The 14,402-nt window shown below is 42.1% G+C and overlaps 1 protein-coding gene across 1 annotated transcript in view; it reads right to left on the bottom strand.

Annotated features, from left to right (window-relative positions):
* ADGRD1 (adhesion G protein-coupled receptor D1) overlaps nucleotides 1-14,402 on the bottom strand; it is a 1,443,566-nt gene that overhangs the window by 675,648 nt on the left and 753,516 nt on the right. The window contains exon 16 of the mRNA XM_069756056.1: nucleotides 9,875-9,978. Coding sequence (XP_069612157.1) covers nucleotides 9,875-9,978 — 104 coding nt within the window. The remainder of the gene's footprint in view (nucleotides 1-9,874; nucleotides 9,979-14,402) is intronic.

Raw genomic sequence — 14,402 nt, 5'->3', positions numbered from 1 at the left:
TACCTATCTTATTATTAGGTGCGTTCCGCTAGCCCTAACAGAGTATCCCAGCCCTTTATGGATCACTTAGCTAATAAAGTAATAAAAACATGCCAGAATTCTTGTTTTCTGCTTTTACTACCATTACTCTCCTCTCTCTTCCTATAAAAAAACCCAAAATATATAAACTATGATTAAACATTTGTATAAACCTCAAAATAGCAGCAATGGAAGCTATTATTTCTGTTTTTCATCTTAATGTATAACATTAACATCCCTTTGCAGACATTGCAGTGAGTTGCAGGTTGCATTGCAGCTGTGGGAAAAGGTAACTGTATTAAATCATATGTTCTAGCAAGTGTGAGAGAGTTTGCAAGTGTGATTTGGCTTAAGATTGTGACTTGTGATTCGGTGACTTTAGAATAAGGGAATTTAGAAGCGAGTAACTTGTAGTAATTCACTGTACTGTAGTTACTTGCCTATTTACTTTTGTCTTATGAAATCCCTATTAGTAGTATGTGCTCCATGATTGACAATGCCATCCATGGCATACATGCCTGAGTACTGCAAGAATTAAGTACAGCATTAGATAGACCATTATTTTTAATATTTACAGATTATATAATAACAGTGTCTGTACCACTGGTGCATAGCAAATGTGTCGCTAATATTGAAAAAAGGGACAAAATCTGAGCCTGGAAGTAATAGGCTGGTATGTTCCTTGAGGGTTTCCTAACAGATGCTGTACTGGAGTATCTCAATAAAAATAACCTCATGACCCACGGCTTCATGAAGAATCGGTGCTGTCAAACTAATCTGATTATCTTCTATGTGGAGGTAAGTTCAAGTCAAGATCAGGGGAAAGCAGTGGATGTGGTCTATATGGATTTTTCAAAGGTGTTTGATATGGTGCCACTCAAAAGGTTAGTATATAAAATGAGAAAAATGGGACTAGGGGAAAATTGTGTAATTAGATTAATAACTGGCTCAGTGATAGGAAACTAATGGTAGTTATTAACCCCTTTACCCCCAAGGGTGGTTTGCACGTTATGGACCGGGCCAATTTTTACAATTCTGACCACTGTCCCTTTATGAGGTTATAACTCTGGAACGCTTCAACGGATCCTGGTGATTCTGACATTGTTTTCTCGTGACATATTGTACTTCATGATAGTTGTAAAATTTCTTTGATTATACCTGCGTTTATTTGTGAAAAAACGGAAATTTGGCGAAAATTTTGAAAATTTCGCAATTTTCCAACTTTGAATTTTTATGCAATTAAATCACAGAGATATGTCACACAAAATACTTAATAAGTAACATTTCCCACATGTCTACTTTACATCAGTACAATCTTGGAACCAAAATTTTTTTTTGTTAGGGAGTTATAAGGGTTAAAAGTTGACCAGCAATTTCTCATTTTTACAACACCATTTTATTTTAGGGACCACATCTCATTTGAAGTCATTTTGAGGGGTCTATATGATAGAAAATACCCAAGTGTGACACCATTCTAAAAACTGCACCCCTCAAGGTTCTCAAAACCACATTCAAGAAGTTTATTAACCCTTCAGGTGCTTCACAGGAATTTTTGGAATGTTTAAATAAAAATGAACATTTAACTTTTTTTCACAAAAAATTTACTTCAGCTCCAATTTGTTTTATTTTACCAAGGGTTACAGGAGAAAATGGACCCCAAACGTTGTTCTACAATTTGTCCTGAGTACGCTGATACCCCATATCAGAAGGGAAGGAGCGCCATTTGACTTTTCAATGCAAAATTGACTATAATTGAGATGGGACGCCATGTTGCGTTTGGAGAGCCACTGATGTGCCTAAACATTGAAACCCCCCACAAGTGACACCATTTTGGAAAGTAGACCCCCTAAGGAACTTATCTAGAGGTGTGGTGAGCACTTTGACCCACCAAGTGCTTCACAGAAGTTTATAATGCAGAACCGTAAAAATAAAAAATCATTTTTTTTCACAAAAATTATCTTTTCGCCCCCAATTTTTTATTTTCCCAATGGTAAGAGAAGAAATTGGACCACAAAAGTTGTTGCACAATTTGTCCTGAGTACTCTGATACCCCATATGTGGGGGTAAACCACTGTTTGGGCGCATGGGAGAGCTCAGAAGGGAAGGAGCGCCGTTTGACCTTTCAATGCAAAATTGACAGGAATTGAGATGGGACGCCATGTTGCGTTTGGAGAGCCACTGATGTGCCTAAGCATTGAAACCCCCCACAAGTGCCACCATTTTGAAAAGTAGACCCCCTAAGGAACTTATCTAGATGTGTGGTGAGCAATTTGACCCAATAAGAGCTTCACAGAAGTTTATAATGCAAAGCCGTAAAAATAAAACAAACATTTTTTCCCACAAAAATTATTTTTTAGCCCCCAGTTTTGTATTTTCCCGAGGGTAACAGGAGAAATTGGACCCCAAAAGTTGTTGTGCAATTTGTCCTGAGTGCACTGATACCCTATATGTGGGGGAGAACCAGCATTTGGGCGCATGGGAGGGCTCGGAAGGGAAGGAGCGCCATTTGGAATACAGACTTAGATGGAATGGTCTGCAGGCATCACATTGTGTTTGCAGAGCCCCTAATGTACCTAAACAGTAGAAACCCCCCACAAGTGACCCCATATTGGAAAATAGACCCCCCAAGGAACTTATCTAGATGTGTTGTGAGAACTTTGAGCCCCCAAGTATTTCACTACAGTTTATAACGCAGAGCCGTGAAAATAAAAAGAAAAATTTCCCCTCAAAATTATTTTGTTAGCCTCCAGTTTTGTATTTTCTCGAGGGTAAAAGGAGAAATTGGACCCCAAAAGTTGTTGTCCAATTTGTCCTGAGTGCGTTGATACCCCATATGTTGGGGTAAACTCCTGTTTGGGCACACGGGAGAGCTCGGAAGGGAAGGAGCACTGTTTTACTTTTTCAATGCAGAATTGGATGGAATTGAGATCGGTCGCCATGTCGCGTTTGGAGAGCCCCTGATGTGTCTAAACAGTGGAAACCCCCCAATTATAACTGAAACCCTAATCCAAACACACCCCTAACCCTATTCCCAATGGTAACCCTAACCACACCTCTAACCCAGACACACCCCTAATCCTAATCCCAACCGCAAATGTAATCCAAACCCTAACCCTAACTTTAGCCCCAACCCTAACTGTAGCCTTAACCCTAACCCTAGTCCCAACCCTAGCCCTAACCCTAGCCCCAACCCTAACCCTAGCCCTAACCCTAGCCCTAACCCTAGCCCTAACCCTAACCCTAGCCCTAACCCTAGCCCTAACCCTAGCCCTAACCCTAGCTCCAACCCTAACCCTAGCCCTAACCCTAGCCCTAGCCCTAACCCTAACCCTAACCCTAGCCCTAACCCTAACCCTAGCCCTAACCCTAATGGGAAAATGGAAATAAATACATTTTTTTAATTTTTTAATTTTTCCCTAACTAAGGGGGTGATGAAGGGGGGTTTGATTTACTTTTATAGCGGGTTTTTTAGCGGATTTTTATGATTGGCAGCCGTCACACACTGAAAGACGCTTTTTATTGCAAAAAATATTTTTTGCATTACCACATTTTGAGAGCTATAATTTTTCCATATTTGAGTCCACAGAGTAATGTGAGGTCTTGTTTTTTGCGGGACGAGTTGACGTTTTTATTAGTAACATTTTCGGGCACCTGACATTTTTTGATCGCTTTTTATTCCGATTTTTGTGAGGCAGAATGACCAAAAACCAGCTATTCATGAATTTCTTTTGGGGGAGGCGTTTATACCGTTCCGCGTTTGGTCAAATAGATAAAGCAGTTTTATTCTTCGGGTCAGTACGATTACAGCGACACCTCATTTATATCATTTTTTTATGTTTTGGCGCTTTTATACGATAAAAACTATTTTATAGAAAAGATAATTATTTTTGTATCGCTTTATTCTGAGGACTATAACTTTTTTATTTTTTTGCTGATGTTGATGTATGGCAGCTCGTTTTTTGCGGGACAAGATGACGCTTTCAGCGGTACCATGGTTATTTATATCCGTCTTTTTGATCGCGTGTTATTCCACTTTTTATTCGGCGGTACGATAATAAAGCGTTGTTTTTTGCCTCGTTTTTTTTTTTTTTCTTACGGTGTTTACTGAAGGGGTTAACTAGTGGGACAGCTTTATAGGTCGGGTTGTTACGGACACGGCTATACTAAATATGTGTACTTTTATTGTTTTTTTTTTATTTAAATAAAGAAATGTATTTATGGGAATAATATATATATATTTTTTTCATTATTTAGGATTTTTTTTTTTTTTTGCACACTTGGAAATTTTTTTTAAAACTTTTTTACTTTGTCCCAGGGGGGGACAATACAGATCGGTGATCTGCCAGTTTGCACAGCACTCTGACAGATCACCGATCTGTCAAACAGCGCTGCAGCGTTACCAAGTGCCTGCTCTGAGCAGACACTTGGTAAGCCACCTCCCTCCCTGCAGGACCCGAATCCGCGGCCATCTTGGATCCGGGACTTGCTGCAGGGAGGGAGTTAAGAGACCCCCGGAGCAACGCAATCACATCGCGTTGCAGCGGGGGTCTCAGGGAAGCCCGCAGGGAGCCCCCTCCCTGCGCGATGCTTCCCTGCACCGCCGGCACATCGCGATCATATTTGATCGCGGTGTGCCGGGGGTTAATGTGCTGGGGGCGGTCCGTGACCGCTCCTGGCACATAGTGCCGGATGTCAGCTGCAATAAGCAGCTGACACCCGGATGCGATCGGCCGCACTCCCCCCGTGAGCGCGGCCGATCGCGCTGGACGTAATATTCCGTCCTTGGGAATTAAGGCCCACCCCACATGGACGGAATATTACATCCAATGGCAGAAAGGGGTTAAATGAACACACTCAAGCTGGGCAAGAAGGGCCTAAACACTGCTATTTCTAACCCCCATGCACTTATTGACTGTCTAGTGGCTCCTCTCTAGAGGACAGTGTAGTACATATAAGAACATGACAAGATCCAGAATGGAATAAAAGGAACATATTTAGAGAGCATTCTTCATACAACACTAGTAAGCAATAAAGAACCTATGGGAGCTTAAATGCTTAATCACTTAAACATCTTTATCTGTAAATGAAAATATATCATGACTGCCCAGTTGGTGCAAAAGTACAAAAAGACCTTTATTTCTTATAATTACAACAGAGCAAAAAAAATCCAAAAATTATTTTTACAATATGAATAAATTACATCACACATAATATTAGGAATAGTTAAAAACCAGAGAATGCCAATGCAGCTATGGAGCGATCACACAGGCAAAAAACAGTAATTTAGGACAGGAATAAATATCATTAGAAAGGCATAAAAGCCATATTAAATATTCTGACCTAAAGACCTATGGGAAAGAGGGGGAGCAAAGATTGGGATATACTAAGGGGTCTGAGCCACTCCATGTAACAACATATTTGTAGATGTACTGTATTATATATTCTCCCTCTATCTATATATATGGGGCAAAGACTCGTACACCGCATAACTTAGACGGTAATATGTAACAAAATCCCTTAAAGGGAACCTGTCACCTGAATTTGGCGGGACTGGTTTTGGGTCATATGGACGGAGTTTTCGGGTGTTTGATTCACCCTTTCCTTAACCGCTGGCTGCATGCTGGCTGCAATATTGGATTGAAGTTCATTCTCTGTCCTCCATAGTACACGCCTGCGCAAAGCAAGATTGCCTTGTGCAGGCGTGTACTATGGAGGACGGAGAATGAACTTCAATCCAATATTGCAGCCAGCATGCAGCCAGCGGGTAAGGAAAGGGTGAATCAAACACCTGAAAACTCCGCCCATATGACCCAAAACCAGTCCCGCCAAATTCAGGTGACAGAGTCCCTTTAACCCTTAATGCTACCATGAATGTACATTACCAAGCCTCTTACCCATGGTTCGGTAGTATGAATGCCCGTGCGTCGCGCCGAGGCCCCGATGCACGTTTCGCTGTTGCTTCCTCGGGGGTTTGTGTCTATGTTGAATGGAGATCTTAAATATCTCCCAACCTGAAGATCATGCCAATCACACACTCAGAGGCACGGGTGGCAGCACGCGGCAAATCAGCGCGGGATGGCGGGACTTCCGGTACCGGTCCGCCACTTCCGGTGTCTCAGGTGCGATGAGCGCAAGGAACAAATGTTCCGGTGATGTCAAAGACACCCATCGCATCCATAAGGACACCATCAGGTGTGGAGGCAAGCGAGAAAGACCAGCATCACGCGCAACCAGCGGCCACCACGTATGTACCAATACCTCACATAACTACGTGTCCTACATTAGACCATGTGTGAACAAAGGCATGAAATGAAAATCACAACTGGTATATACAGGCAAAGGCATACGTCGCCTAACATGACTAACAATAGTGTAGTTCATATAGTATATATTCCAATCTGCCCTGTATCTTTCCATGATAAGCTGTATATTTAGACAGTAGGTAGAAATCACTACATTTTATTTTTCCGATATACCGCAAGTACTGCACAGAACAATGAAACAGCTCCTGTTTGCTGTACAGAAAGTAATTTACAGCAGCCTTTCTGGCTTATTTATGTGACAAGTAACATTATCTGTATTAGATTATTTTCTTTATCTTCAGTTTCTCTTATTTTGTGAAGACATTTCGGGGCCTTGAAACCAATTACGAGTTTTCCATAAAGTTAGTGTCTCGTCTCAAGTTATATACAAATGGCCGTCCCAGAGCTGATTAATATTGTACCTTCAGAGAACACTGCCAATTTGTTCATTTTTAGCTTTGAGATGTAATAATGTGATAAAAGTTGTTGCTAAAGTAAAACAGACTACAAATAATTAGAGCTAGCAAGAGTCAAAACAGTAAAAATATAGATTTAGAATCAAATTCTGTAAAAGAAATTACTTATGGACTCTCCACGATCTTAATAAAATACAACTTCATGTGTAGAGATCTGGAAACTAGTTGGGTATTTCATGTTGTGCCTGATGATCCCGGTAGTAAGGTTATTTGTAAAGAATATCAGGATTTTCCCCACAATTCTGGCCATTAGCGGCTTTGCTAATATGTAATGTGATAATTACGGTGCTCCACAGCAGGTACTAATATGGCATGAACGGTAATTAAAGCTTTTCTAAAGCTAAGGAAGCTCATACATCTTCAGCCTATGCTCTTCCATAATTATCATGTGTAATACTTAGATATAAAACATACAATAATTCTCTGGGTAGCATAATAATTAAAGAGAACATGTAAGCATGATTTAGGAATGTAAAGTACCAACGTGGTCATAATGGTACTGCTATACAGATTCAATTTGTACTTTTAGTGATTAAATCCACTTTTTGATTGTTCTTTAGAGTTTTGGGGTAATTAGCTTAAGGTGCATAGAGGTGGGCCTGTGGGTAGGGTATTCAGCTTCTGCTCCAGCCCATCTCCTGTTCCAGCCACGCCCCTTCTTCTGATAAGCAGCTCACTGTTAATAGACATTGTACATAGAGAGTGCATGTGTGGGCGGGATTTGCTTTCTGAGCTCTGCAACATGCCACATCTAAAAACTTTGATTGTGTCACAGATGCTGCACCGCAGGGATGATGGCATATTCACCATCCCGGCCATGCGGTCATGGGCATGCTACCTGCTTCCTATGTCTACAACAAAACCAGAACACATGTTTTGAAGAGAAAAGATGCTATTAGCACTATATAGTGATAAGAGACCCCAAGCCTGTAGAAAAGGCAGCCCACTCCATGCTGTGAGTGAAATAAGGAGAAAAAAGGAGTATAACGGGTATAACAATATATAAATGTATTAAATATACAAAATAGTCATAAGCAATATCAATATCAATATCAAAAAAGTACAGAAGAAATATTCCACGAAAAATATATAAAAGTGCATAAAGATGATAAACGGAAACAAGTATCCACCGGTGTGTGATGTTCTAGATGTAACCCAGTCTAACTGAATCAGCTGACTAGTGGTAAAATAGCTGCAAGTCACCGCTATTGTGCATAGTCCAATTTAGTGACACCAAGTTTCTTAGTCATACAAGTATAAATATGCGACGCTTACCGCTAGGGTAGAGGGCAATAAAGCACACCGGACTGGAACCGTGATGAAGGCAGACCCCGATGCGCATTTCACTTCTGGTATTACCGCTTTCTCAAGGGTATTCCTTGAGAAAGCGGTAATACCAGAAGCGAAACGCGCGTCGGGGGTCTGCCTTCATCATCCTTCCTATGTCTGCGTGTGCCGCAGGGTGAATAGTGTGTGCTCTTCCCTGCTCTTAAAGGGGCAGCATATGCACATGGTAAAATGTCCTCATCCAGTAGCTGGAAGGCATCTGTGGCATCTGAGTGTAAAAGGCACCTTCCCCATTAGGGGCTTAAGCAACAATGAATCAGTAGTGAGTGAAGTCTGCTACTAGTGAGATGTTAGGTCACCTGCTCCTTGTGTGGCTATGTCCTCAGTGCCTGAATCCGCTCCCCTGGTCCATGTGTGGCCAGTTAATGAACCTCATCTCATGGTCCTTGTGTGGAGAGTGCCTGAACCTGTTGCCCTGGCCTATGTGTAGCCAGTGCCTGAATCCGCTCCCTTTGTTTGTGCAAGGCCAGTGCCTGAACCTCGTCCCAAGGTCCGTGTGTGGCCAGATCTTGAACCTGCTCCTTTGGTCCATGTGTGGCCAGTGGCTAAACCTCGCCCCCTGGTCCATACGTGGCCAGTGCCTGAATGTGCACTCCGTATGTCCGAATTGCTAAAACAAGTCATCGAATCCAGTCCTGTCTGTTACTTCGTGTCAGTATCGCTCTGCCTGAGAATCCAGAACCAGCATAGTCTGAACAGAGCCTGAGTCCGTGTCTGCGTGCGTGACCCTTAGGGAAGCAGCTATAATACCAGGGACTTCTTAGGAGTGGTACCTGGTGGCTACCTGCAGCTCAAGTCTAACTCCACCATCAGGAGTTCTAGAAAACATCAGGTAGACGCTTAGGTACACCCCTCCTAGGTAATCCTGGCCCACTGCCACCGTCAGACCACGAACCACGTGCACCACCTGCATGTGTGACACCCAGTATTGAGGTTTCTAACTATCAAGACATTTATCACCTATTTTTCGGGTAGATGATCAATGTCTAACGTGAGATAAACTCCTTTAAGCCTACAAATGAAACATCAGGCAAAAGCTGCAAGTCTTTTTCCAGGAGGAGTTCGCCAACTCACTTATTAATCTTCCCATGTGTTGTACCCACCAGTAGGATGTCTGCTTGCAGCTTGCTCTCGCAGCCTTCCTGTATATTGGTTGCCATAAAGCACAGGTGAATATCTCGGCACATGGAAAGCGAGTCATGTCCAAACCTGCTCCAATGATGGCCGCTGCTCTGATATGGTACATCTATCTAATGTCAGGTCGCAGTGTTCCACATAGGATTCATAAAGTTCTTCAGAACATATTATCCCAAACTTTGCAAGTACAGTAAATGACTCGATTTTACTCTTTTGACCTACAGTGATTTAAAGGCATTTTACCTCCTAGAATTGTTTGAAAATGTCCTCTTCACAGCAAATGTTCTATCTCACTAACGCGGCTGAGCAGAGATAACGGCAGCTCTAGAACATGTCATGAAAGCAAATGGAAAACTCCTCTGATCAGGAAATTAAAGCAATTTGAGCAAAATCACCCAGCTGTTACAAATATATAGGCAAAATCCAATTAAAGGGTTGGTGAGAATTAATGGAATTCATGATTGAGAGAATGCTAAAGTTATTGTGCGTTGCTAGTCTGATATGTGAACATGCATAAATATCAGTTGGTCTTTAAACAGTAATAATTGCCCAGTAAGGAACAAAGAAAAAGGTAAAATAATAAAAATTACTCACGAAAGTATAGCAAATGTGACCAATGTAATCGCCAGGCAGAAAATGGACAGAGAACAGCCGATATAACTGATGGAGGACAGCGCCACCTTGTGGGAATGGGAGAGCTGTGTAACCGAAAAAAGAAGAGAAAATACTCATTCATTTTAGTTTCATTTAATTTGGATTTCTGACAAGTTTATCAATTTAACCTTAACACTCCAATCAGCACTAATTGTCTTCCTATGCATACATTATCACAGATGTGCCTTGAAACAGAATCTTTCTCGGCACAACCATTCCAGTCTTTTTCATGTACATGACTGCACATAGAACATCGGACCGAGCAGCCATGCAGGATTTTTCTTTTCTTATTCCAAATGATAAATTGAACATTTTTCAAATTGATTTATTTTAAATGGAAAGATTCACAAAAAAAATCATTATGTTTGGTTTTACAAAAAAAGCATTTTTTTCTGGATATTTTGTAATGTTTTTAATAATTGTAATTTTTTTAATACTTTGTGCAGTGAAATGTTACATTAAATAGGTTTTCCACTACTGTGATATTGATGACCTTATTCCTGGCATAGATCATCAATATCAGATCAGTGGAGATTAGAAACCCGTCACTCTCGCGGCCAGCTGACACCAGCTTTAACAGCCGTCAGATGTATACATCCTGTGTACTGTATCTGAAACACCGCCACTCCGTCACACTGTTTAATGGCTGCTGCTGGGTACTGCAGATCAGTATGGGTCATGAATATTTGGCCATGTGGGCCATGAAGAAGAGTGTGGACATTCAAGTCAGTTTAGGACTGGTCAGTGGACCTGGAGAATTCTATGGAGAACTGTCTGTCTGTCTGGGTCTCAGGAAGAGGAGACCGGGGTCAAATGGATCCATATTAATGTCTGCACAACCCGAGGGTCGTGCCGGGTTACGCCAGGATTGTGCTCACGTGATGGTGAGCTGGTGAGAAAAAAACTGAACTATTTGTTCCAGGATCCCAACCAAGTGGGACCGGTACCAGTCCTGACCAGAAACGAGTTAAACGTGCTGGACTGGAGCAAAGTTCTTTTATTGTAATGTATAATAGTTGTTAAAGTTATTGATGTTTTAATAAGATGCCATTACATTGTGCTTATTGTGATGTGTATATTCTGCCGGTACTGTATGGTCGGGGACGACCATGGTTTTAGGAGGGAGGAATGTAAGGGGGTGTGCAGGCCGCTGGTTTGAGCCCTGCATTACTGTGCATGCCTACCTAATGAAACTGGGTATGTTTTGTGTTTGCTGTGTGCCCTGTGTAGTTTATGATAGCTGACACTGTTTAATATGATAATGTCTGACACTGTTCTGATATCTGTGTGTTAGGGACAGGAATAGAGACAGTCAGTGGCAGTGGTAGGTCAGCATTAGTAAGGGTTATGGCAGTGTAGCTGTGGGTTAGTGTTAAGGGGGCACTGTAGAGTAGGAGATTAGATTGTGTTGAGAACTGGTTTCAGTCAGAGTAGTGACAGTTGAGAAAGGGGCGGAGCCAGTGTAGTGGCAGGGAGAGGGCCTTTCTGAGGTAATTTTCAGTTAGTGGGAGGAGCTAAAGCAGAGTGAGGGGAATTGTTCTAGAAGGAGTTGGGACAGAAAGCTGAAGAGAACAACAGTGTAGAGTTAAGAGAGCGAGGCGGCCTGGAAGAATGAGTGGCTAGTCAGTGGGTTACCTCCCGTGACGTCCGGGACTTACGGTCCGAACAGGAATTGCGGAGGCAACCTGAATTTTCACCCAAGATGGGGAAAGTGGACAGGGAGCACTCAGTATCAGCTAGCTGGAAGGTTCAGGAAGCTGCGGGCCTGGGAGCCATGGTGCAGGAAGAAAAGCTGAGGGAGCAGACCAGGGAAAATGCAGGAGATGGATTACTTATGTATTGGGAAAATGGATGGACTGTAACTGTTATGAAGATGCACGAGTTAAGTAAAGTTTTATTGAAAATGAATCGGGACTTTGATAACATTTGTGTGTGTCTGCGACGGATTGGAGCCCTGTATGCTGTGAAGGATTCTGACTCACAGGTGGGTGAACTACTTGACACACACAGCACACCCCAAAATGGACATGATATTTCTGTAGCGGAGCGTCAGGGTGTGATGAGGAAGCAGCAGCAATCCCTCGGTACGGCTACCACCCTGACCCCCGTTACACCTGACAACTGGATAATGTATTCCAGCGATGTATCCCTTACAAGGCTGATTTCTATAGTTTTGATAAAATCATTTTGACAGAAGGAGATTATTGCTAGAGGACTATTAAACCTGCTGCCATATTGTCTTCTATGTTTATGGGCTCTGTATAACCCCGCCCTCACCACTGATTGACAGCTTTATGCCTATGAACAGTGTACACAGAAAGCTGCCAATCAGTGGTGTGGGCGGGGTTATACAGAGCTCAGCATTCAGAAAACTGGTAGATGTGCAACAGATAAACAGTGATTTTATCAAAACTACAGCAAGCAGCCCAGAAAGTGATACATCACTGGAATCAGGATCTCTGCCACTACATCATGCTGATCTTGGATGAGGTAGCAAGATTTTATTTTAAGTTATAGTAAAATGTGTTTTGAGGCATTTTTTTTTTACATGTACTATCCATTTTTCAAATGCAGTATTCTGTAGGCATAGCTTTTTTTCTGGTGTTTTCTATATATACCAGGAAAAACACTGGCCTTTAAGAGAATGTGCACACGTTTCAGATTCACTGCGGATCCGCAGCGGTTTTTTTCCACGCCGAAACTATGCAGATCCGCAAGTGATTTACAGTACAATGTAAATCAATGGCAAAAAAAATGCTGTGCTAATTGTGCGGAAAATCCTGCACGGAAAACGCAGCGGATTAAAAAAAGTAGCATGTCACTTGTTTGTGTGGATCTGCAGCGTTTCTGCACCCATTCCATAATAGAAATCCGCAGGGGTAAAAACGCATGAAATCCACACAGAATCCCCAGTAAATCCTCAACAAAAACGCACAAAATTCGCATAAAAAAACGAGCAGGTTTTGACCTGCGTTTTCTGCCAAGAGATGCAGAATCCACACAGAAAATTCTACAGGCAAATCCGCAACGTGTGCACATACCCTAAAAGCTTACAGGCATTAAAATTACAGGTATATGCAAAAGTGGCGCTGGTCTTTCCTTCACAAAGGTTAAAGCCATTGCTGTCTTGTTGTATTTAAACACCCAGTCTTGGGCAATGCGGCTTGTTGGCGATTTCCACTGAATCCAGCACCACAGGCAAATGCCCTGGTTGCGTTCCCGTAAGCTTTGAAGTTTGAAAAATGTATATGTAAGGGATGTCCAAAGACATCCCTATGTTCACTAGCAAATTTTTGTCCAGGGCTTTTGAACAGAAGTGTTATTATGATTATTTAACAGCCTTTGGCTCGATCTCGTGCTGTGGCGACTAAACGGATGAACAATCTGTAGCTAGATTGATCTTAGACCAGCCTAGATAGGTCCAACAGAGTCTTCTAGTATCAAATCATTGAGTTGCTGGTTCCTCTTCGCCTTGTTTATTCTATTCTGGTGACCATGATGTCCTTTTCCAGGGTTTGCTCTTTTCTTATAATGTGTCCAAAGCAGGCCAGTCGTAGTTGATTGATGATTCTTGCCTCGAGGGACATGTCTGGCTTGATTGGTTCCAAAATTGATTTGTTTGACCAAAGATGAATTGCACTTTGCTTTAGAGATCTTGACCTTGGCTCTGAGTTGTCCAAGCCTAAACTCTGGAGCTTCAATACTCCATACTGATGATGTGCTACGGTATCTCCAGATTTCTCTGATTCCATATGGAGAATGTAGATTTTTTTCTATTGACAAAAACCAGATTCCATGTTATGTCGGATATGATTCTGTGTAGCATTTCTTCCAGGGAACAAAACTGCAGCAACATGGAGTCAAAAACAAGGCATCGCAAAGCAGTAAAAGCTGCGAGTACAGCTGCGTAGTATGGATCTATAGGGACTCTGTATTGCCATACAGGAGCCATCTACGCATCGCTAACCAGAGGATAAGATCTAAAAAATGAGAGAGCCTGAATCTCTGCCTAGAAAAACTAGCGATCACATTTATCAATAGTTGAAATTAGGAACATATGAAAGAAGCAACCTTCGGCACTCAACAAGTCCACACAGAATTGATTCTCATTCAAAAAATTGTTTATTCATAATCAGCCAGCTGATTATAGATGGCGAGATACCAATATACAGCGTGATCGACGCCAATACAGGCGGGAGTTTTTTACTACTTCATCTAGCTCTGATAATGATTCCAATTCTCGCACAACCTCTCCTTTTTTAGAACAGAGGCGAGGTCGGTCAAACAGAGGCCGACGAGGAGGGGCTCCGGAACACGCAGACAGCGGTCCTCGAGTCAGAACTCGGTCACAGGTAGGGACCAACTGGTCTACAACATCTCCTCCTATAATCTCTCTCCCTCTGAATTAACTGTTTTGCAGAAAGGTCTTTCATTTTGTCCCACACCGGCTTTTAACGAGTTCCAACTA

Source organism: Ranitomeya imitator, chromosome 1 (assembly GCF_032444005.1).
Source record: "Ranitomeya imitator isolate aRanImi1 chromosome 1, aRanImi1.pri, whole genome shotgun sequence".
Taxonomy (NCBI): Eukaryota; Metazoa; Chordata; class Amphibia; order Anura; family Dendrobatidae; genus Ranitomeya; species Ranitomeya imitator.
This window is presented reverse-complemented; position numbering and strand designations above follow the sequence as displayed.